Source organism: Tamandua tetradactyla, chromosome 16 (genome assembly GCF_023851605.1).
Source record: "Tamandua tetradactyla isolate mTamTet1 chromosome 16, mTamTet1.pri, whole genome shotgun sequence".
In the NCBI taxonomy this organism is placed as follows: Eukaryota; Metazoa; Chordata; class Mammalia; order Pilosa; family Myrmecophagidae; genus Tamandua; species Tamandua tetradactyla.
In genome coordinates, this window is record NC_135342.1 from 66,676,715 (window position 1) to 66,701,388 (window position 24,674).

A 24,674-nucleotide genomic window follows, 5' to 3' on the forward strand; every position below is an offset into this window, starting at 1 on the left:
CCACATTTCTTATGTAAAATAATGAAACGTCTTAATTGCCTAAGTCACTGTTAGGGTTCTCTGTTAAAGCCAACTCTCACAGTGTTTGCTGTATTACAGGTGCTTGGATACTGATAAATTCTCAGAACTTGCCTGTGTAAGATTCCCATATCTTTCTTGTAGGAGCCAAGGGTTTAAACAAGACCTGCAGAATTTGTTGGGAGCAGCTGGCATCAAAGTAGTGGCAAGAAATTGAGGAGATAGTTATTTGCTTAATGGAGAACAGTCTGGGAGAGAGAATATTTGTTTTGTCTTAAGCCCCAGGTTCTTTGTGGTCATCTTAAGCACTCTGTATTCCCACCACGTGCATGCATACTCTCTGTCACTTGAATCCTGCAGTATATAAGCAGGAACCAATTAAGAATAAAGTCTGATGTCTCTGGTCTGTTATTTCTTGAGCTTCGGACCCCTTGAACCCATCTTTGTTTGTCTTTTATTCTTTCATTCTTTCTTTCGTTCTTTCTTTCTCATCATTCCTTGATATTCTTCGAGCTCCGTTTCATACGAAGCAACACTTTCTTCCTGTGGTCTTTAGGAAATCTTTTTCTAAAGGTCCTGATTTATATTATTGTTCCTGTCTTAGATGGTGTGCTAGTTTGAGACTGTTAGGTACCCCAGGAATACCATTTTCTTTCAATTCTGACCCAGTTTTGTGGAGTCAGACATATTGTTTAGAGTGGAACCTTTGATTAGATTGTTTCCTTGGAGATTGACCCACTCAATTGTGGGTCAGGCCTTTTGATTAGGTGGAGATATGATTCTATCCGTTTAGTGTGGGTCTTGATTAATTTACTGGAGTCCTTTAAAAGGGGAGACATTTTAGAGAAATCACAGTTACTTCAGAAGCAACATAAACACAGACACGTGGAGATTCTTGGAGTGCCAACAGAACAGATGCCTAGACATGGGCATTCAGAGGGAGATGCAGAGGTAGATGTTGCTATGTACCTTCCCATGAGAAACTTAACAAGCCAGAAGGATCCACACGGGCTGAGAGAGCCATTTGAAACCAGATGCCAGGAAAAGATGCAGATGCCAGCCACATGCCTTCCCATGTGACAGACATTGGCCTTTCTTGGGTCAAAGTATCTTTCTCTAGATGCTTTAATTTGGACATTTTTATGGCCTTAGGACTATAAACTTGTAACTTAATAAAAGCCTTATAAAAAGCCATTCCATTTCTGGTATTTTGCATTCCGGCAGTATTAGCAAACTAAAACAGTTGCATTCCGTTCTTCCAGTATTTATTGAGTACATGTTGTATGCCACATCCTTTGCTGCTGCATAAATAAAAATGATTCATGGGCAGGGGAAAAAGGCTTCTTAGAGGAGGTAATGCCTGAGTCTTAAAGAGGAATAGGAGGTATTTGTGCAGGAAAGGGAAGAGCATTTCATCAGAGACCCTTGGAGGAAAGAAGGCCTGAACCAGAGACAGCAGGGAATGTGGAGAGAACAGTGCAGAGGTCTGTGTTGCTAAAACCCAAAGAGCAAGGGCAGAGGGCAGAAGGTGCTGCCAAGAAAGAAAGCAAAGATTGGTGACTCAGGGTTTTCTTTTTCCTTCTGACTAGTGACCCGAAGCCATTTAATATAATCAGATTAATTGTCAAGAAAACTGAGGAACTGAATAGTGCTGAAAATACTACCAAGGAAATGAAGTATAACTGAAGACTTTCTGAGAGCTTTTTATTTTTAAGTGACAGCATATTATACAGTTTCTGGCTACCTCTCACAGTTTCTAGAATGTCCATCTGGGTCCTTCACTGTCCACTAACTCTAAGCTGTTGAAACTTAACAATGGATCTGGAACGTGCATGTGAGGAAAGCTTCACAGTGAAGCCAGATCCTGGTGAGAGAATAGTATTATCAGGTGGCCTCTTACACCCTGTGAAGGAGAGGCCATATTTTGGCATGATGGGAAGGTATATTGGAGGGTCAGTGTACTGAAGGCTTTTATTATTGCAGGAAGAAAGCATAGTTCAGTTAAGAGAGCTTCCTATTTACCATGGTTCTGGAACCTGTCTTCTGGGGGAAGTTTAATAGTAAGACCCTTATTTTTTGTGAAATGGAAGACTTGGACAGCTCACATTTGATTGCTGGCAAACTATGGGTTTCTTCCGAGTGGGACATGCAGTTCCCGTTGAGGAAAAGACCACCTAGTCTGGACAGAGTCCCAGAAATTATTTTTGGTAGGGATGTTAGAGATTGTTTGGTTTAAGTTCCCTCATGGAAGAGACTGGGGAACTTATGGCCAGGGAACTTAAAATACTTGCAAATTTGTGACCAAAGTATTTGGACCAAAAAGTCCAGATCTCCTACCTTTCTACCATCTCACTTTGTTTTCTGGAGTGCTGGTGCATTAGAGCACATACAATGAGGTACTGTCTGTGTCATCCCACTTTGAGGGAGCATCTTTCTCACTAACCCTGAACCTTTCTCCTAGTTCACTTTGAAAATGCAGCAGGGTGCAATGAAAGAGTTTAGAGTTTGTCTTCAGACAGACCTAGGTTCATAGTTCAGCTTTGCCATTTAATAATTGTGTAACCTTAGGCAAATCACTTACCTTTCCTTTGTCTGTTTCCTTATCTGTCAAATGAGGATAACATTCATTGACTGAGACCTAGCATTCAGTAGGCACTCAATTAATGAGCTTGATCCTCAAGGTGAAACAATTTGTGTTACCTTAGAGATGTCCAGTTAACTTGGGGTTTTTTTCTACTATACTCCCACTTGGTAGCCCTGTACCATAAATGAGACCATTTAAAATGCCCAAGACTTGGCGGTGCAATGGTGGCTCAGTGGCAGAATTCTTGCCTGCCATGCCAGAGACCCAGGTTCAATTCCCAGTGCCTGCCCATGCAAAAAAAAAAAAAAAAAAAAAGAAGAAGAAGAAAAAAAATACCCAAGACAGAAATGAGTCAAAAGAAAGCTCTTTATTGGCTGACTTGGCAATGCTGGGCTTGCTCCCTCCAGCTTCAGGCCATATTTTCACCCATTCCCCCCGCATCCCATTTGCCTCCTCCACATTGAATCCTTGCTTTTAGGCAGCAGCTTCCTGACCGGGAGCAGGCCTCTAACCAACCTTGTGTTAGTTGTCAGCTATGGTTTTCTGAACCCAGTCCAAGATGGAGGGTACCTTCACATACACACCGTACTCGGCCACAGTACAGCTCTTATCAAAGCTCAGGATCCCAGCTGCATACCAGGTGTCATCATCCTGGTCATGAATGGCAAAGGCGCTTCCAGCATCACCATAGCAGGTGTCTTCCTGATACTTAGACATGCCAGCACAGAAGGTGTGTTCATTCAGTATGGGCTGCACCCCCACGGGGCTCTTTGGTGCCTTCTCTTCGGGTACCGTGCTGCCTTCATAGAGGGTTACACACTTGTCTTGGTCAGCCACAGGCAACATGACATACTTCAACAGTTGAGTAAAATTAAAATTGCTGTTTCGCCCCCAGCCAGACACATAACCCACACGCCCCACTTCCGCATAGTCCTTTGAAGGTAGGCAAATGGGCATTACTCTCTCACCAACAGGCACCTTCTGTTTGAGTTTGATGAGCCCAATGTCTACTGTAGAGTAGTTAGGATGGAAAACCACTTTCTCAATCTCCACAAGCTGCTTTTTCCCCACATAGAGTTTTAAAGTAGGGGCAATGTCCTTTGCCTGTGCAGTATCTTCATGACCCAGGAAGAGATTTTTAGCAGTGGTCAGTAGCCATTTTTCACTAATCAGTGTGGCTCCTGTGGTGAGGTTATGGTGGGAGATCATCTTAGCCTGCCAAGGAAAGCTGCCTTTGGCATCTACTGATCCACCCATGATCCGCTGCACCTGATCCACTGGATGCTTGGGCTTTCCACATACTGTCAAGGAGCAGGAAAATTATAAGCAGAAACGTGAGTCTTCCAATCTGGGAAAGGGAAATTTGTGGGCTAAATTGTGTCCCCAAAAAAAAGATGCTTGGAAGTCCTAACTCCCAGGGCCTCAGAATGGGACATTAATAGAATCACTGTAGATGTAATTAGTTAAGATGAAGTCACACTGGCGTACAGTTGGCACCTAATCCAACATACTGTTGGACATACAGGGAAGAAAACCATGTAAAAAAAAATGGAGGCAGAGATTGGATGATGCATCTACAAGCCAAGGAACGCCAGGGACTGTCAGCAAACGCCAGGAGCTAGAAGAGGTAAGGGTGGAGTCTCCCCCACAAGTCTCAGAGGGAGCACAACCCTGCCAACACCTTGATTTCAGACTTCTAGTGTCCAGAACTATGAGAGAGTAAAATTCTGTCATTTTAAGCCACCTAGTTTGGGGAATATTGTGATGGAAGCCCTAGGAAATGAATACAAGGGGTAAAAATCACTGGCTATTGCTATCCTCATTCATTTTTTCAGAACTGGAAATATTTAAATGCTTTGCCCCTACCACCTGCTCATCTCATTTTCAATGTTTATGGTTTACAATCATTAATTTTATAAAAGTATTTACATTCTTGCTTTTCTAATTAACACAGGAAACAAGACAGAGATTTTCAAACCCTAGCTGATGAACTGCATGTTTAAACAGAATTTAACACAACAAAGGGATTTCCACAATTCCTGGAAATTCATTATAAGAACTTGGAGCATAAGAATTCATTTTCTCTGGATAAAGAGGAATTTATAACTGCACTGGCTGGAACTCTGAATTTATAGATGTTCCAATTAATGCAAGTCAGGTCAGCAGATCTACACTGCTAATTTTACAGGAAAGCAGGCCAAATCCCTTTGGTCCAAGGGGGAAAAGAAGAGAACAGCAGCTCTTCCTAATAACAAGAATGCAAGAACTAACCCTTCTCCAACCTCTTGTCTCATGCTTCCACGGATTAATGTTTTGTTAAGGCCTCCCTGGATTTGTTCTTCCTGGAGCTTGCTTTGCCTTTGACTCTGGGTGCCTTCAGCAGGCTCTCAGTACCAGAGGGTCTCCCTGTTTCTGGTCCTCTGGAGGTTCCAGTCAGTGTTCCTTAGGGAGCTCCGGCGGGGGTCATCACATAACTACTCAGTTCTGCCCAACTGGCTGTGGTTTTCCTGGAACATCACCCCCCCACCCCCACCCCCACCACCATTCTTAACTCTTATGTGTTCCATGCACGCCCACAGGAGGGACATTCCTCGGGGCACAGCTAAACCCTCCACACCCACGCTCTGTTTCCCAGGGCCTCTGGCTTCCTACCTGCTTCGCATTCAGGAAGTTTCTCTCCAATGGCCTTATTGACCCACTGCTTCTCACTATTTAAAGTGTACACTCCTGAAAGCAAAGAAAAGAGATGAGCCCAAAGTCTGGACCTAGGGTGGGGAGAGGGCCATTAAAAAAAAGAATTACAAAGAAGAAAAAGAAGGAGAAGGAGAAATGGAGGTGAGGGGGAGGGAGAGGAGCACAATTCTAGGAGCCAAGGGCTGAGGGCAGCAGTTAAGCCCAGCAACACAGAACTGTGGTCAGAGGCACCCAGGCTGCAGGTCAGGGAAACCCTGCCTCTCCCTCTCACGGCCACCTGAACAACTTACTCAGCCTCTCTGTGCCTCAGTTTCCTCATCAGCAAAATGAGAATTATAGTGATACTTCTTCAGAGCATTGTTGTGAGGATTACGGGGACAAATGAGTGTGAAGCACTTAGAACATGCCAGAAAGACAGTAGTCACCAGGTGAGCATACCCTGTCGTTATTGCCATCATCATCAGGTTTTCTTTTCCCTCATTTTGGAGGATTCTGAGACAGGCTATGTGGCATCACCTGCCCTTAACAAAAGAGCAAATCTGAGACTGAGAAAAGTTAATTTGACTAAAGGGTAACTGTTGGCAAAATCCTTACTGGAATCTGAAACTCCTGGCTCAAGAACTTGTGAACATTCTGGCCACTAACCCTTGACCCCATCATGGAAATGCTGGGGTAGGGAGGGGTGAGAGCGGCAGAGACACTGGTCCAGGTCTTACCATCTCCTTCCGTGCGCAGTTTGTAATTTGCCTTACAGTGATAGCGAACCAAATGTTCCACATAGCCATTTTCAATCTCAGGGGGTTTGGGACAGCTGTCATCTGCAAAGAAAAAAAAAATCATAAGAAGGCAGTGACTATTGGGAAATTGTTCCCAGAGACCCATGAAAAGTCAGGTAAGAGGAAGCTGCTCTGCACATCAACCTCCCTCCACCTCAGATGGAAACCAAGGGAAGGGCCATCCCCCCTCCTTTCTGGCAGGATCCACAATGTTCTTCGTGGTACTGAAGGCCCAGAGATTGGGATGAGAAGAGGGAACTGGTCTTCTCAAATGAAGAGGGTAGATCTGATAGGGTCAAAGTGGGATCCAGTGGCACTGAGAATGCATGGCTCTTGCCCAAACTCAAAGACCTACCTGCAAAATCCGTGGCCTCATTGTCCACAGGCACTGCAAAAAGCTGCCCGCAGAGCAGGAAGGCCACGACGATTCCCAGGGCCCTGAGAGAAGACAGGAAGGAATGCAATGCTGGGCTCCCTCCTCCACTACATTCACACACGTATGCACAGACACACGTACACACGCACACACACATACATTAGCATTCCCAGCACGCCCAGATTCCAGACAGGTTGTATACTGCTAGGAATTCCACAGAAGTTTAAGAGAGGGGCCACCGAGATAAGAAAGCACGTGGCTATGGAAGACTCCATTTCTAGCAACACTCTGGAAATATTAAATTGGCAATAATAGGGGCGGGCCGCGGTGGCTCAGCGGGCAAGAGTGCTTGCCTGCCGTGCCGGAGGACCCCGGTTCGATTCCCGGCCCCAGCCCATGTAAAAAAACAAACAAACAAACAAAATATAATAAAACAAGAAAATGTTTAAAAATGTTTCCCTTTCTTCCTCACTTCCTTCCTTCCATCCTTCCTTCTTTCTCTGTCTTTCCTTCCCTTCCTCCCTCTTTCTTTAAAAAAAAAAAGAAAAAAAAAAAAATTGGCAATAATAGATGAACTCTCCAGCAAAGAGAAACCTCCACCAGGCACCCCTAAAGATACTGCTAAAACACGTACATAACTTGAAGATGGGCACTTGGGAGTTTATTGTGCTGTTCTCTCTACTTTGTGAAATTTTCCATAATAAAAAATATTAAATATGTAATTCCAAACACTTGTGTGGTTGTTTCTATTATTTTATGATAATATGCTTTTGAGAAATGGTATATCAAACCCAAAAATGCCAGAAAGTTACCTAAATGACTAGCTTCCAGAAACAATTATTGTCGTACAGGAATCAATGCACAGGGCATGTTTACCAGTTAACCAACTTATTGACAGACGTCATCTGTCAGGTTACTTGGTTATGTTAAGTTTCCAGTCTAATTTCAACATTTCAAAAAAAGCATTCTATTTTGATAAAATCTAAGTGTCTTACTTTCTCAAATGTGTCACTATTGGTCTTTCTTATAAATTTTTTGAAAGGAAAAAAAATGTGCTAATAGATATACTCAAAATGCCATGAATTCCAAGATGGGAACTGCCTGGCATCCCCTACAAAGGCAAAAAACTTCAAAACCTCAAGGGAAGAAAAGGTACTCCTTGGAGTAACATCTCCTGGGAAAGACGACATACACGGTCTAAAGCATTCTCCCTCATGGACACAGAGAAGGGTCGACTTCAACCCACAAAGCACTTATTTCACTCTAATTGAGCCAGTGTGTCCTCTGTTATATTTTTGCATTTTCCTGTGGGCTTCTCCCATTCCTGGGTCATCATCAGGATCAAAGATATATGTGGAGAAGGTGAAATAAAAGAGAGAGAAAAGGGAGAAGAGGGCAGAGCTGTGGACTCACCTCATGTTTGGTCTGTCCTGCCTCTGCAAGTGTAGTGCCTTGAGGGGCACTGCTGGTCCTTTTATACCCCCGGTGCCTCCCCCTCCCCTTCTCCATTTCATAATTCCTGTGTCCACACAACTTTGGCTTGTTAGGGTCACTGGCATTTTCCCGTTACAGACGCACAAACAAACATCCCTGTTAACACTCAAGCTCTTGCTTCATGCCCGAATTTCTCTCATGTTCTTTAACAAACCCTTAAGAAACCTGGCCACATCATGACCCGGTGACGCTGCCAAAGTGTTTCCCACAATAGGTGAGTGGCCAGGATGAGAAGAGGCACCATCAATCTGTTTCTTGGTTTTGGAGAGTTTTTAGCACTGGGGGAAAAAGGGCTCTTCTTCTGGTCATTTCAACCCCCTATTGACACTCCTGCCACCTTGCTTAAATGGTGCTCTCAAGAAATTATATCCCATTTCACAATCATTTCCCCCATCCTCTGTTGACATCTCCCTGTTACCCAAAAGCCCTCCCACCCGAAATGAGTAAAAGGTATTTGTTGTGTCCTCTCTGCTCTTCACGAGCAGTCACACAAAATGGTGCAGCTGGGGGATAGATGAAGGCACTGTCGCAGGCAGCAGCAGTGGCCCTCATGGTTTCGTGGTCCCCATTGGCAGATGAGAAGCATCAATGTCCCAGCCTAATGTCTGCACCAGTGCATCCCAGGTACTCATCAATTTCAATTGAATAACCCAATAAAAGGTTGCTTTTCCCATTTAAAACAGCCTATGGCTAGTAGTATGTATGAAAGAATCGTTTGGGTATATCCATAGTGACACTGATGTAATAGCAAAATAACTGAAGACAACATAAATGTCCATCAACAGGAGAATGGTACATAATCTGTGGCATATTCACTTGATGGACTATTAAACAACAGTAAAATGACTATGCTGTGCAAGCACACTGATAACCTTATAAATCTAATTCTGAATGAAAAGCACAAGTTTCAAAAGAATATGTACAGAGTGATACCACTTTCATAGAGTTCAAAACCAAGCAAAAGTAAGTGATATATTGTACAGGCATAGACATCAATGAGATAAAAACTGTATTTAAAAAAATTTTTGGCACAATGGAAAACACAATATAAGATGTTACCTCTTGTCAAGAGGCAGGAAGGAGGGATAAGAAAAAATGAAATAGGTACATAAAAATAAATTACTGTTAATGATCCACCTTAATGATGTACATTATATTATTGTGCTTTATTTTTAAAAAGACATATATCATATATATATATCTTATTTTAAAAAGACATATTTATATATACATACATCACATATACTATTTTATAAGTATCAACCTATTTAAAAATACAAAGGAGGGGGTGGAAATCACTGAAGGACTTAAGAGGCACAGTCCTGGCCCTACTCCCAGCAGCTGGATCCAGCAGTTCTGAGTAGATCTGAGAATCTATATTTTAAATGGTCATAACTTCTTCCAATCCCTGTCTGCTCACCCCTTTGCAATGTGACTCTGCAATTCTTCCAATCACAAGGTGGATCCTATTTCTCCACCCCTTGAGTCTGGGCTTTGCTGTGTGATTATGAAATAGTAGCAAACATAACACAAGCAGAGATTCAAAAGGTGCTTGTGAATTGGGGCTCACCCCCTCTTACTGCTCCTGGAACCCGGGGACTTTCATTTGAATGGCCCTGAGGTAGCCTGCTGGAGGTTGAGAGACCAGGTGGAGGAGAACCCACGTATCCCAGCCAGTCCCAGTTACCTGGAAGCTGACCACAGCTGCATGTGTGTGAGCTCTGCTGAGATCAGCGAAGGCTGGCCTTGACCAAAACACCCTCAACTAAGCCCAGCCCAAATTGCTGACCTGCAGAAATATAAGCAAAATAAAAGGTTGCTGTTTGAAGCCACTATGTTTTGGGGAAGGTCTGTTAGGTAGCATGTTAACCAATACAGCTGAAATATGAAACAGATGCAAATGGCATGAAGGAGTTAGAATTCTGCTTCCTAGATCCCTAGGTCCCGTAAAGCCACTATAGCAGCTCATCTTTACCAGCCCATGGCCACCCAGCTTCCTCTAATACTAGGAAGGAGGGGACTATTTCCTTCCGTCTTCCAAGGCCTTTCCTCAAGGAGAACACACAATGCAGACCATAAAGGATTTGCACTGAGCCTGGAAACCTCTGCATACCGTCCTCACTCCTCTTCTCCTGCCCACCTCATTCAATCCATCAACTCTCCTTACAGAAACCATCAAACCTCAGTCTCTAACTGTCCTCTTCTCTGGTATCTTGTGAAAGTCACAGCCCTAGGCTTATTTCTTCTTTGCCCAGTTCCTGCAAATTTCCACAAGGGGGGAAATGGGCTTTATTTTGGTGGATATATAGATCCTAAGGAAGTGGTGAGAACATCCAGGCTTTTCTTCATACATATTTTTACATACTTTTGATCATCCTTTATACAAAACTTGTGCCATCTGTCTTTTCCACTCTTGTAAGCAATTTCCATGTTGTAAACGCTTAAAAACGTCTTTAAGCCACATAATACTCCTAACTTAAGGCTGCATTATATATACTTAACCATTCCCTCATTGTTGGGAATTCAAGGTAACTCTAATTTTTCTATGCTCTCAATAGCACCTCTGGATTTTATCAAGGGAGGGGGAACTAGGAATACAATACATAGGACAGTAAGATAGGACTCTGCTCATTTTACTTCATATGGAAATGCAATTGATCAACCATCGTTTACTGAAAAGACCGTATCTTAAGTGTTCAGCTTGATGAATCTTTACATATGTGTACACCTGTGTAATCAAGACATAGAATATTTCCAGCGCCGCCCAGAAGATGGCCACAGGCCCTTCCAGTTAGTACCCAACCCTCCAGAAGTAACCACCATTCTAACTTCTATCATGCTAGATTGAATCAAAGAATAGCCATTCTTTATGTCTGGCTTCTTTTGCTCATCATTATGCCCTTGAGAATCATCCATTTTTTCACATTCATTTATTTCTTTCTATTATTGAGAAGTATTCCATTGTACAAATAAACCAAAATTGATTATTCATTCTCCTGTTATTGGACATTTGAAATTATTCCAACTTGGGGCTATTATAAATAAAACTACGAGCATTCTTATACATCTTTTGGTGGGTACATGCACTCATTTATTTCTCTGGGGTATTCTCTTGTATAAACACCTTGTTGGGTCATAGCATAAGTGTGCCGCTTAGCTTTAATAGAGACTACCAGTTTTCCAATCTACCCTTTTACCAGCAATATGTAGAAGTTGCAGTTGCTCCATCTTTGCCAAATGTTTTACTTTTAACCATTCTGATGAGTATGTAGTGAAATATAATAATGATAATTAATGATGTAGAGTTTCTTTTATAAGCTTATTGGTCCACTTGTATATCCTCTTTTATTAGATGTCTTTTCTTTATTGATTTGTAGGAGCTTTTAAAAATAAATATTCCAAGACTAGTTCTTTGTTAAATTTTTCTGACGTATCATTGCATTATTTTTCTAGTGGTTGCCCTAAAGATTTCAAGATATGAATCATGACTTATCACAATCTACTTTGTTAGTGACTTTACCACTTCCCAAATAGTATAAGAACTTTACAATACTTTAATGCCCTTTATCTTCTCCCAGTCTTTATTGTTGTCATATACGATATCATCTATGTATTATAAACCCCCCCACACACACAAAACAAAGTAAAAATTCTTCCTAGCAGTTAGGTATGAGGACACTTGAAACACAACTAAATGGGAGCCAAGAAGACAAATGCAGGGTAGTGGAAATTAAAAGGAAGAAGCAAATTCAAGAGAATCCAGAGAAACAAATTGCATAAGTCAAAAAGTAACTAAATGTGAGGAGCGCAAAGGAAAGAAAGATTTGAAAATGACCCAAGCTTAAAAGCTTGAGACACAGGTAGGAAACTGATGCTGTGTAGAGATATAGGCAGACAGGGACTGGGGCATTTAGGGTGTGGGTGGGAGGCAAAGCTGGGAAGAGAGAACCGTGAGGTCAATATCTGAAATGAGTTTTATGTGAAACTAGGACTTGGAAGACGACCCCTGGAAATAGAGGCCCATGTTTGGATATTATCTAAATGACACTTTCATTAGAAAATATGTGAGGAATGAGCTGATCAGAAGACTGACTCTGAAAAGAAGGGATATTCATTCATTCATCAAATATTTAACAAGTGTCTATAATGTGCCCAGAAGTTCCAGTTATTGGGTATATAGCAGGAAACAAAGCAGACAAAATCCCTGCCCTCCTGGAGCTGACATTCAAATGGGAATATAAAGGATGATTAATGGATGGAGTTGAAAAGACATCATTCAGTGAGACAGAAGAGTGCCCATACATATGAAGAAGAACCTGTAAAGAATGCTGTCCATGAAAACTCCAAGTTGAAAGAAGCACAAATGAAGCAGAAATATTTCATTTCTGTGCTGCGCTTTAGAATAACCTGGGAAATTTTAAAATCCTGATGTCCAGGTCATACCCCATACCTATTAAATCATAAAGTCTGAAGGCAGACACCAGGCATCAGTATTTATTTGTTTGTTTGTTTGTTTGTTTGTTTGTTTATGAAAAAAAGCCAAGTGATTTCAATGTGTGGCAAAGTTTGGGAACCACTACCTTATTTCATTGGATTTAATATGCTATAAATTGTTTGAAAGAGAAAACTCTGACAATTAAACTCTGACAAAATGCTAACAATGCCATCCATTGTAAGATGCATCTCAATTCAGAGATGCTAAGATGGGAAAGAACCGGCATCACAGAACTGATGAAATACCGTGATCACGAGTGCACGGGCAGTAAAAGCCATTGGATTCTCCTGGGAGTGTACATGACCTTAGAACAGATTAGAGAGTTGAGTGTTGGATTCAGAACAGTACACCTTGTGCAGAATTTCAGTTTGTCCCGATAAGAAAATTAAACAAAGACTTTCCCGATATTACGCCTCTTTCTAGGATAACTTCCCTTACCTCAGCTGCCAGGGAGCAGGGAGCACACGGTCCTGCTGTGCTTGGAACCCAGGGCATGGTTCTTGACTATACTTCCTTAGTGCCAGCAACTCTCTTTTCAAAGACTAGGCCCACTGGCAGACAACCAAATGGAGATTTCAGGAAGAATGTGCTCATGGTACCATATATTTTAAGCTTTTAAAAAGCTTCTCAAATCAACATCATTAGCCATGAGGGAAATGCATATAAAACTTCAATGAGATACCATCTCAGACTCACTAGGAAGGCTGTTATTAAAAAAAAAAAAAAAAAAGAAAGAAAATCACAAGTGTTGGCAAGGATGAGGAGAAATAGGAACCCTTGCACTTTATTGGTGGGAATGTAAAATGGTGCAGGTACTACGGAAAACAGTTTGCAGTTAGGTGTATACACCTCAAAAGAATTGAGAGCAAAGACTCAGATACTTATATGCAATGTTCATAATAGCGTTATTCAAAATGTCAAAAGGTGGAAGCAACTCAAAGATCCATCAGCAGTTGAATGAATAAACAAAATGTGGTACATACACACAATGGTATACAATTCAGCCACAAAAAGGAATGAAGTGCTGATAGAGGCCACAACATAGATGAATCTTGAAAACGTTACACTAAGTGAAATAAGCCAAACACAAACGGACACATATTTTATGATTCCACTTACATGAAATATCTGGAATTAGCAAATTCACAGAGACAGAAAATTAGACGTTACCAGGGGCCGAGGAAAGGGGAAATGGGGAGTTATTGGTTCAAGGGTAAAGAGTTTCTGTTTCGGGCAATGAAAAAGTCTTCTAATGGAAGGGGGTGATGGTGGCACAACATTGTGAAAGTAACTAATGCCACTGACTTGTACACTTAATAATGGTTAAAATGGCAAATTTTATGTTATATTTATGTTACCACAATTCTAGAAGTTTTAATTTGAAAATTTAAAGCAACTTCTCACAAGTACCATCAGCCCTGACTCTTTATAAATGAGGAACTTCCAAGCACCAGGATTCTAAATAGGTCTTATCCTCAGACCCACTTTCTACCAGCCAGAGATAGTAAGCCCACATCTGTCACAACTTCAAATAAAATCTCCCTTTCCCTGTGTAAAAGGGTCAGAGGTCAAAAGTGCAAGAATATCAGTATATGTTAAAAACTGAATCTTTATTCAGAAGATTTCAGCCCAGCTTTACTCAGTTTCTTCAACTATACACCTACTGAGCTGACATTCTGGGCCCTGGGAGACAGGGCGGCAGTGTTGGTATTCCCTATTCACCCTCATTACTGTCCCCAGCCATACCAGGCTCACAGCAGACTCTGTTGGTGTCCACAATACTGAAAGGATAACAAACACTGCCTCTGCCCTCAAAGAGTTCAGAGTCAGGGAGAAATAAATCAGTGCCCTGTGTCATCAGTCCTTTCAAAATGCTAAAGGCAAACATTTTGACAGTTACTATCCCCCACAGACTGTTCTGTGTATTTACTCATTTAATTCTTCAACATCCCCAAAGCAGCAGCTCCCTTTCTGATCTAAAAGCACACATTTACAAGTGGGACACAGAGAGGGTAAGAAATTTGCTCAAGACAACACAGCTAGTAAGCAGAGGAGGCAGGATTTAATCCCAGGCCAGGCCCTGGGGATGCCTCTTCTGCATGATGAACTTTAGGGGATGTTCAAGGCCCCTCTCAAGTAATCAGCTTCTAGTTCTCACCTTAAAGGGTCAACTGAAGACAGATCCTTAGCTGGGTTAAGGAGGGATGACAAACTGACTACGCACATTAGCCAGGCTAAAGGTATCAGCTCTCAGTGTCCATCAAAGCCCAGAAAGAACTGTGTGAGCCTGCTTCAAACCAAGTCATTGATGCCCAGCAAAAAGGATTAGGAAAACCTAAAGCACTGGGATCCAAAGCTGGAGACACTTGAGGTTGGGAAGCTGCTGAGGTTCCTTCCAGCATGAGCCCCTCTCCAGGCCCTGGGAAGCGCTGCGGTGGGGCCTGGGAGGCAGATAAGGGGCGAGCAGGCAAGGGGCACGCTGGCCAAGGTAGGGAAATGCATCAGGAAATAGACTAAAGAAGTGGCTTGAGAAAGACTTTGGGCAACAGCATCCTCAGGCGGCAGTGCCCCAGGTGCTGGTTGGAGTTGAACCACCCACCACAGTCCAATGAGAGAAGGAATTATGTTAATACGGAGTTTGGCTTTTGAGCAATCAACTGAAGAAATCAGGGACTTGCATGATTATGGCTCAAGGCCGTATGATATTAGTCCCAACCACACAGAAATCAGCGCGCCTGTACCTCACTAAGCCCCTGAGTGAAATCCCTCTCTGCTGCGGAAGTGCTGGGTTCCTTCCTCTATTGAGAGTGCGAACTACAGAATTCTAGTCAACCGGTTTCTATTTGCTAATAAACTGCAAAATGGTAGAAAATCCAGTCTTCTTCATTTCTAGCATGTAGCAGAGCCACTAGTAGGAAGTGGGATTTCAATAAATGATTGTGGAAAGAGAGAAAGAATGAATAAGAGAACAAATTAATAAGGGTCAGCCCAATTAGTATGTGTTTATTTTTTCATGGGTATGTATAGCAGAGTCTCAGAGATAATTGAAAATCTGACCTAACCAGAGTGATTTCCTTTAGGTCCTCAGACCTGGGGATCCACACGTTTGCTCTGTTGGAGTAGGAAGATGCTGCAGGATCTATCAAGGACGACAAATTCTATACCCCGGAGAATAGTCAGAGTTCAAAAGGTTGGCCAGTTTCTCAAATAATCAAAGACTGAAGTGGCCAGGGTTACTATCAGGAGAGTGTCTTCCACGTGCTTGGGTCAGGAAGGGCTTGTGCCAACGTGAGGAACACTCAGACCCTCAAAACTCAGCCTTCTTCCTGGACCCAAGTCAACCTGGTAACTAACAAGATGCCGGTGGTGTAGCCAGATTGCCTCCACACGCTGCAGCTCCTTTTGTTTCCTGTAGGATGCTTACCAAAAGAGGGCGTTTCCAATGCCCAAGAAGCCTCTCCTTGGCTGGGAGGGGTGTGAGGACTGCACATGTTTATTTTATTCCTCTCCCGAAAGCACTGCCCTTCGGCACCTCACCCCCGTATTGCTGCCTGGGTATTTCACAAACCCGTTGTGTGCCAACTGCAGAACATTCCCACTCTGCTCTTGCATGCATGCCATCAGCTCTGCCCCCTGTGTCCTCTGACACTGATAAGCCACGCAAATTTCATTTCCCACATTTATAACCACAAGGTTCTTACAGGAAATTTCCCTGACGCCAAGGTCCATTCGACACAATAGGAAGCCAAAACCAGAGGGCAGCGTATTAGTCTGAGCACATTCTCACGGCGTGCTGGTTCCAGAGATATAGGCCCAGAGGATAGAGAAACGCTGAAATCCGGGTAGAAAGCAGATAAAGTTTCTTCCAGGTAAATACAAAGTTACAGTAGGCCTCAACCTGGCTTCTTTATTAGCTGGGACCAGGCTTGGCTAAATATAAGAAAAAAACCCTAATTAATAGTGACTTAGCACACAAGTTTATTTCCCAAGTAAAAGAGGAGCAGAAGTAGGCAAACAGAGCCAGTTTGGCAGTTACATGAAATTCTTTCCAACTTTCACCTCTGCCATCCCCAGAGTGCAGCTTTTATCCTCAGGCCTGAAATGGCTGCCAGAGATCCAGTTATCATACCCATGTTCCAGGCAGCAGGAGACTTCCCAGAGTTGCAAATAACACTTTCACACATGTCTCATTGAGCAGAATTTCCCCTCGTTGAGGACAGAAACTTAGCCTTTATTCTGGGCAGCCATGGACCAACTGAAATGTGCAGGTTCTATTCCTAGGAAGGAAGGAGAGGATGGCTACTGGGGTAGGCAACTAAACTTTTCTGCCTGTTCGTCCCTTGAGTTTGACAGGAAGTCCATTCACATCCTGAGTACTCTGAGAGGTTCAGCAATATCAGGTTCTCTGTCACATCAGTATAAATAGCAGAAGTTTGGGTACCTAAGGGACAAAAGAAAACTCTGTCATTGGACTGGAGAGGATGTTTACTGCCCATGTAGGGGGCACACGTGGAGCAGAGACTTCTGCCTTCAAGAGAGGGCAGAAATACACAGTTAAAAAGAAGAAGACGACGTGATTAGTTTTGTTTATAACATTTATTCTGAAGAACGAAATATAATTCACATGTCCCCAACTTACTATGCAAACTAAGTTACTTGTGTCAAATCTATATCATTCACTGGACAAAGGTCAAGAATTGCTTTTGATTTTAAAGAAATAATTAATCTAACATTGCCCCAAGTCCAAATCCTGAAACTTACAACTTTTGTTACTTCCTATTTTTTGCTAAAAACTCCCTATTTGTTCAGACATGTCCAGGATGTAGAACCATCTATAAGACAACCAGCCTGCTTGCTTTAGAGGTAACTATTGCAGATTAAAAGAGACATAATGGATGAGCCTTGACTGGCTATCGAAGATATTTTGGACACAAAACGGGAGATTTGAAAGGGATTGAACGTTAGGTGACAGTAGAAAATCATGGCTTATTTTCTTCTGTGTAATAATGGACTTATGGTTACATGGGAGCAGGTTCTTATTTTTAGGAAATGAAGACTAAAGTGTTCATATATCTGCTGTTTTCCTTCAAAACTGTTCATCAAAATATAAATTGGTATACAAGTAGGTAAAATGATTGAAAAAGAGAACATGGAAAAATATTGAGAATTACTGAATCTAAGTGGAAGGGGTATGGATGTTTATTATACAATTCTTTTAACTTCTCAGTGTGTTTAAAATTTTTATAATTAAATATGGTGTGAGGGGGTGGCAGTGCAATAATTCTCTCTGTGGTTTGTGGTTTGGCTTGCCACAGTCCTTCTGATGTGAAGATGACTGCGTCCTGGTGAAAAGGAAAGACAATTTAGAGCCAGTCAGATCAAAGGGTCTGAGAGTAGTGGGTCAAATCTCCACAGTCTTAACAAGAACGTATCTCAGACCTGTGGGTGTGGGGAGAGAAGTGTGGGTCTTGGACCTCTACAGCTCCAAAGGATTCCCTCCATCACACAGTATCCAGTGCAGCAGCAAAGATCCACAAATCCCATCACTGAGTTCAGATAACGACATGGTGGGAGATAGGATTTGACTCAGAGACAGCCTATATGGTGGACAAAGGGGCTTCAGTTCCCTCATTTGTAAGATAGAAATCTGTAAAATGGCTGCCTTACCTACCTCACAGGGTTGTCCTTTTTGAGGATCAAAAAAGATATTATGTGCAATTTACTGTAAAATGTACAAAAGTACCATTAGGTACTAACTATTAGGAAGATGACCTGGCTTGTTCCAGAATTATTCCTCCAACTCATTAGGCTCCCATGCAATCATCCACAGACACCAGAACCAACTGAGCTTCTTCAAAATCCTGCTTGTGGTGGTTTAAAAATATCTCTAAAATTTTCTGACACTCCAGCTTTCAAAGTTTCAAAAGTGGAACCCAAGTCCCTTACCCTTGAATGTGGGCCAAGTGACTTGTTTCTAACATAGAATTGCCAAATAAAACACATGACTCCCAGTTAAATCTGAATTTCAGGCAAACAATGAACAAATTTTAATATAAGTATGTCCCAAACATTGCATTGGATGTACTTATACTAACAATGCATTCATTGTTTAGCTAAAATTCTAATTTAACTGGGTATCCTCTTGTTTTTTTGTTTGTTTGTTTGCTTACTTGCTTTTTTTGCTAGAAGTGGCAACCCTATTCTAACAAATAGAATTGAACATGGCATAAGTAAGAGTGTACGACTTCTGAGACAGGTCATAAAACACAGGTGTTTTCTCCCTTGCTCTCTCTTAGATCACTCTCTCTGGGAGAAGCCATGTTGTGGGGACACTCAAGCAGACCCTGGCAATATCCACTGACGCTTCCTGCTGAGAGCCACTTCCCACTCATTAGCCATGTGAATGAACCCTGTTGGAAGCAGATCTTCCAGACCCAGTAAACCCTTCAAATGACTGCAGCCTGGCAAGGTATTGACTGCAACCTCCTGAGACCCTGATCCAGAATCACAGAAATCAGCTGCTCCTGGATTCAGAAATCAGCTGACCCACAGGTACTATGTGAGATCATAAATTATTGCTGTTGTTTCAAGCCACTAAGTTTCGGCTTAATCCTGGCTAGCATTATGGTTCCTGCAGAATGTTCCCCACTGCCATGGAGCTCCAAGGTGTCAGCATGGTCACGTTCCCTCTGAAATTTCTTTGCCTGTGTCAGGAGAAGATACTCAAGCTCTAGGGCCCCAATTCTGCAGATTCCTAGCTGTGTGGTTTGGGAAGTTACTTAGTCTCTCAAAGTCCTAGTTCTATCTGTAAATAAAGACATAATCATTTATACCTACTGTGCTGGTTTGAATCTGTGGCGCACCCCAGAAAAGCCATGTTCTTGAATCCTCATTCAATATTGCTAGGTGGAAGCATTTTGATTGCTCCTATGGAGATGTAACCCACCCAATTGCGGGTGGTAACTTTCTATTAGATGATTTCCATGGAGGTGTGCTCTACCCATTGAAGGTGGAGTTGCTTACTGGAATCCTTTAAAAGAGGAAACATTTTGGAGAGAGTCCCTTTTTGTAGAGCCACAAGAAAGCCAGCCGACGCCGCCATGTGCACTGGGTGTCCTTCCAGCTGAGAGAGAAACATTGAACTTCATTGGCCTTCTTGAACTAAAGTATCTTTCCCTGGATGCTGTAAATTGGACATTTCTATAGACTGGTTTTAATTGGGACATTTTCTCAACCTTAGAAATGTAAACCAGCAACTTATTAAATTCCTTTTTTTAAAAACCATTCTGTTTCTGGTATATTGCATTCTGGCAGCTAGCAAACTAGAACACCTACTTGTAGGGTTTTTGTGATGACTACCAATAATAATAGCTAACATTTATGAGTTAAGGATATGTTAAGCACTGTTCTGAGTACATCATATTTAATCCTCATAACAACCCTTTGGGATAATATCATTGCTCCCATTTTACAGATGGGGAAACCGAGGCACACAGAATTTACATGATTGCCTACAATTAACAAGTTATGCAATATGCCTGGCATAGTATTCCTCTTTTTAAAGTTAGGATCTCACTTAATCCTCAAAACCACTGGTTTAAAAATGAGAAAATAAGGGCTCAGATAGGTTAGTTAATCTTCTAAGACACATAGCTGTTAATGGGGGACAGGGACTGTCTGGCCCCAGAGTCTACCCTCTTCCCCCCTCTCTTCCCCACCTTAGGTTGGTAAGAGTCAACAGCACATCTCCTGGTGCCCTCCTGCCCCCTCCCCTGACTGGGATGGGCCATTCTCCTGAGACACCCCTCACCCTCTCTCTGCTGGCACTCCAGTCTCCTGGGAGTCACAAATTGCTGCCGAGGGTTGGTATGGACCAGAGCAAATTAGCAGCCAACAGTTCAGTGTTACTGGTCTGGAACAATATCAGCTCAAATTTTTTAAACTGGAGAATTTCACATTTTTTAAAAATCCAGCTTTTGGCCTTCGCTTATGAAAGGAGAAGCCGGCCAGCCCTCCTGTGTGGCCAGTCGTCCCAGCTGAGGAGCAGGATCCTCTCCCAGATGGAGCATGTGCCCTCCTGTGTGCCTCCAGAGAAGAGGGCACCAAACTCTTAATGTCCTGCCAGCTTTATTTTTTGAGAGATGCTACCAAGAACCTCCTGAGCCTTCCAAGGTACAGTTTTGGCTCCCGAGATGAAAGTGAGCAGGTTATCTCACACTCTGTGTCTCAGTTTCCTGCCCTTTCTGGAGACCACCCATGCTGACGGGATGTTTTCCGCATCTGGCCTTCATGAATAACTGAGCAAAATAGTACTGGCTGCAGAACCTGAGCCAGAAGCAGCCTACCAAGGTCAGCAGGGAATTAGAAGTTTTCAAAACATTAAGTACATGTGAATTGGTTGTACCTACAGTTTCAAAGGAAACTGCAGCATGAAGGAACCCCAGTCCTTACTGATCCAGAGCTCAGCCCCTCGTAGGCCTCACTGGCAGGAGGAAAGACTGGCAAGGTCACCTGAGACAAGAAACAATGGGTGAATCAAGGAAAAATGTGCCCTTTCTTTTGTCCTTTCCTGTGGTCTAACTTAGAGGATGCTTAAAACATGTACAAACACACACACACACACACACACACACACAAATGGATGTAGTAACCACTCTAGTAGTAGCCCAAGTAGCTTACTTTTATTTATTTTTTCCATCAAGAAAGAGCCATAAATAATATAAGCTATTCCCAGAGCTTCCAAAGTAGAAAAGTACAGAAAGAAGAACAGCTTATTCCAGGCCAAGTGTTTGGAAATTCCAGTGTGGATCATCATGAAAAGTGTGCCCTCTCTTACAAATTTGGTGAGAAAGTGTAAGTTGTACAGGCCCTTTTGAATGGTCAGTTTGGCAATAATTATCAACATTTTTAAGTGCATATAACCTTTGCCCTAACACTACCACGTCTGGGAATCTTCTCTACAGAAATTCTACCGGAAGAGAGCAAAGATCCAGAGAGTCAAATCCACAGAATCTTAGCAAAGATGTATTTCAGAACCTTTGGGTATGGGGAAAGAAGCCTGGGTCTCGATCCTCTACCATGATACAAAAAACTGAAAACAGCCACATGTCTACTCACAAGTAAATGCTGATGTATTTATACGGCAGAAAACCAAAGGGCTCCAGATGAGTGCACGGTGCACCAAGTGGGAGCCTCTCTGTGGCCAGAGTGCAGACCCAGTGCATCCCAGGCCACCTGGCAGCTGCTCCCGTGCAACCAGGTCCAGGTCCCTGCAGAAGCTAGTGGAGGAGAGCCCAGAGAAGAGCCAGCCCTAGGTGGGCATGAGTAACTGCAGCATCTCCAACATGCTGGATGTTGGCAGCCTGTTCTCCTTGTCCCACACCATGCAGCTGGTCCTCAATCACAACAGGCTAACAACTGTTGCCACCAAACACAGCTGAACTGAAGAACTTGGACGTGCTGAACTTTTTAAATAAACAGACTAAGGAGTTTCCCACGCAGATCAGTAGCCTTCAGAAACTCAAGCACCTGAACCTGGGCACGAACAGGCTGAACACTTGGCCTCAAGGCGGTGGCTCTCTACCAGCTCTTGAGTTCCTTGACTTGACATACAACTTGAATGAATATTCTCTTTCTGGAAGTTTCTTCTACCTTACCACCCTGCATGCCCTCTATCTAAGTGACAAAATTTTTGAAATCCTACTGCCAGATATTGGGAAGCTCACCAGGTTGCAGATAGTCAGCCTTCAGGACAATGACCTGATTTCACTGCCCAGTCTGACCAGGGAGCTGACTCAGCTTAAGGAGCTCCACCACTAGGAGAATCACCTGACTGTCCTCCCCCAGAGCTGGGAAACTTGGATTTAACTGGGCAGAAGCAGGTATTCAAAGCTGAAAACAACCCCTGGGTTATCCCAGTTACTAATTCCAACTTAGTGTGTCCCACGTTTTTTAATACATCTGTTCTGAAACATACAAGTAGCTCTATGGCAGACACATGCAGGCAAACCCAGAACTGCCAAAGAAGAATGACAAATGAAAAATGATCAGCTGGAAGCTCCTGGCAGCCAAGAACAGATGCGGAGCTGGGCAGGAAACAAAGCTCTGGAATTCAACTGCAGATCTTGAGAAGGCTTCAGCCCTTGAAAGGGTGATATGGAGAGGCTTAGGATGAAAAGAACTAAGCCATGTAACCACTCTAATGTCAAGGCTAACAGTTTTCACTCTTCTGTTTATTCACATATCTCATTCTCTTGTATTATTAAAAGGTTTCCTTCACCACTGAAAAATTGTTCATTCAACTTGCAAATGATTTTAATAAAACCTTGAATTTGTTTAAAAAAAATCAAAAGTCTGTTGAAAAGAGCAAGGTAGATGTAAGGGACTGACATTGAAAGATTCCATAATGTTATGTGAAAAATGCAAGTTGCAGAATTAACTTATTCACTACTTATATTTAATCAATGCACAATTGGCAAGTGATGATGCCAGCTGCACATTCAACAAGAAACACAAGAGACAGTGATTTAAACAGTTTTAGCAATTCCACTGATCATTCCAGCCTATCCCAGGCCCCAAAAGGAAACACAGGCAATGCCAATCTCTTGCTTCCTCCATGTGTCTCCCCAACATTGTGAGCTTCTCAGGGCTCTAAGTGTGCTTTCTAGCATTAAGAAATCAGGTCCTCCTTACTACTTGTGGCCCCTGAATGAAAGTCAGCTACTTACTCTGGTGCTCAAGGGGAGAAAAAGTAGCCTGTTAGAGGGAAACTTCCAAAGGCTCACTCTTCCCTTCCTTCTTTCCCCCTTCCCTTCCCTGAACAATTCAGTCCTAAAGCCATTAGGTGGGGCAGAGCAAGGTGGGTGCCTGCACTGGGGGAGCATGAGACCTGGAGCAGTGTTAAAGCCCAAGCAGGGTGAGAAGGGTGCCTACAAGTGAGTGTGTGTGTGCACATGTGCCTAACATGGGGTGGTGGAGTCCAAGTGGATGAGGAGGAGGCCACAAAGGGGGACAGCCCAGCCCCAGCATCAGAGCCTCAATGGGGTAAGGAGGTGTCTGTCCGGGGAGCAGCCAGAATGCATGGCAGGGATGTACAAAGTGAGGGGGTGCAGGGTGTCAGAACCCAAGCAAGGGAGAAGGATGCCCACAGGATGGCAGCAATTGAAGATTAGTTACATGCAAGGGGCCTGATCAAGTAAGGAAATATATTCAGGAGAAGAGCCAGGTTTTTCACTGTCAGAGAAGAGAATTATAAATGTGGGAAGGAAAGAAGCTAGAATGAATCCTATGATTTTGGACTGGATTTGAAGGTATCATTCTGAACTCATGGTTTTCAATACAGAGAGATGTAGAAATACAGATGTGAATGTGAGCATGCCCAGCATCTAGATCATTCTGTACTAAAAGACAAAACAAGGCTTCTTGGAGAAATGGCTGATCTCTGGGCTGGGACAGGGAAGTTACCTGATAAGCTTTGAATATCTTGTGCCAGAAAGAAGGAGGTGCTTGAAGAATGATGGAGAGGTGCCCAAAGGACACAAAAGTCACCTGAAGAGGCTTCCACTGACCAAATGTGGGGCAGTTTTGAGCTTAAAAATAAATGAGAGTAACAGTTTATAATCTTTTGAATAAAATGGAAAACTATGAAACTATACTGATAAGTTAATAAATGAATAAAACAAAAGTTTATTGAGGAACAGGATAATCACATAGTTTCAGAGTACCTCTGTACAAAATATTAATTTTAAAGAAAAATGAGTAAGTAATCTTATCGTGGAGAAACTGGGCAGACACACCTTCAAGTGATCTGAGTGAGCATCACCAGTAATGGGACAAAAGAAACTGTGCTTCACCCCACGGGACTCATGAGAACACAGCTCCACTCTGCGATGTTTCTGCCAATGCTGCGTAACCCGAATCCAATCATGAAAAAACACCAGACAAACCCAAATGGAGACACTCTACAAAATAACTGACCTATCATCTTCAAGAGTCAAGGTCAAAAAGTCAAGGCAAGATAGAAACTTTTCCAGGAAGGAGACTAAAGCAATTTATCCAAATGCAACAGGCCATTCTTAACTGGATACTTTTACTTGAACAGATACTATTAAGACCAATGACAAAATGTGAAATCAGCCTGGTTTTCTATTGCTGTATGAAAAATTGCCACAAACTTAGCAGCTTGAAACACCCATTTATTAGGCCACAGCTCTGTAGGTCAGAAGCCTGGACAGGATC

At 42.7% G+C, this 24,674-nt stretch overlaps 1 protein-coding gene, 1 long non-coding RNA gene and 1 pseudogene across 2 annotated transcripts; 1 reads left to right on the forward strand and 2 right to left on the reverse strand.

Moving 5' to 3' along the window:
• Positions 1 to 2,950: 2,950 nt before the first annotated feature.
• LOC143659689 (haptoglobin) lies at positions 2,951 to 8,022 on the reverse strand. The gene is made up of 5 exons (XM_077132907.1): positions 7,862 to 8,022; positions 6,428 to 6,510; positions 6,013 to 6,114; positions 5,255 to 5,329; positions 2,951 to 3,903 (listed from the first exon to the last, which is right to left on the reverse strand). The coding sequence occupies exons 1-5, from the start codon at positions 8,005 to 8,007 to the stop codon at positions 3,125 to 3,127; spliced, it is 1,185 nt and encodes a 394-aa protein (XP_076989022.1). The 5' UTR covers positions 8,008 to 8,022; the 3' UTR covers positions 2,951 to 3,124.
• Positions 8,023 to 15,275: 7,253 nt separating this feature from the next.
• On the reverse strand, positions 15,276 to 23,998 carry LOC143660363 (uncharacterized). The gene is made up of 3 exons (XR_013163982.1): positions 23,901 to 23,998; positions 20,846 to 20,948; positions 15,276 to 16,878 (listed from the first exon to the last, which is right to left on the reverse strand). It is a non-coding gene; the product is annotated as an uncharacterized LOC143660363 (long non-coding RNA).
• Positions 21,602 to 22,611, forward strand: LOC143659992 (ras suppressor protein 1 pseudogene; annotated as a pseudogene).
• Positions 23,999 to 24,674: the final 676 nt, after the last annotated feature.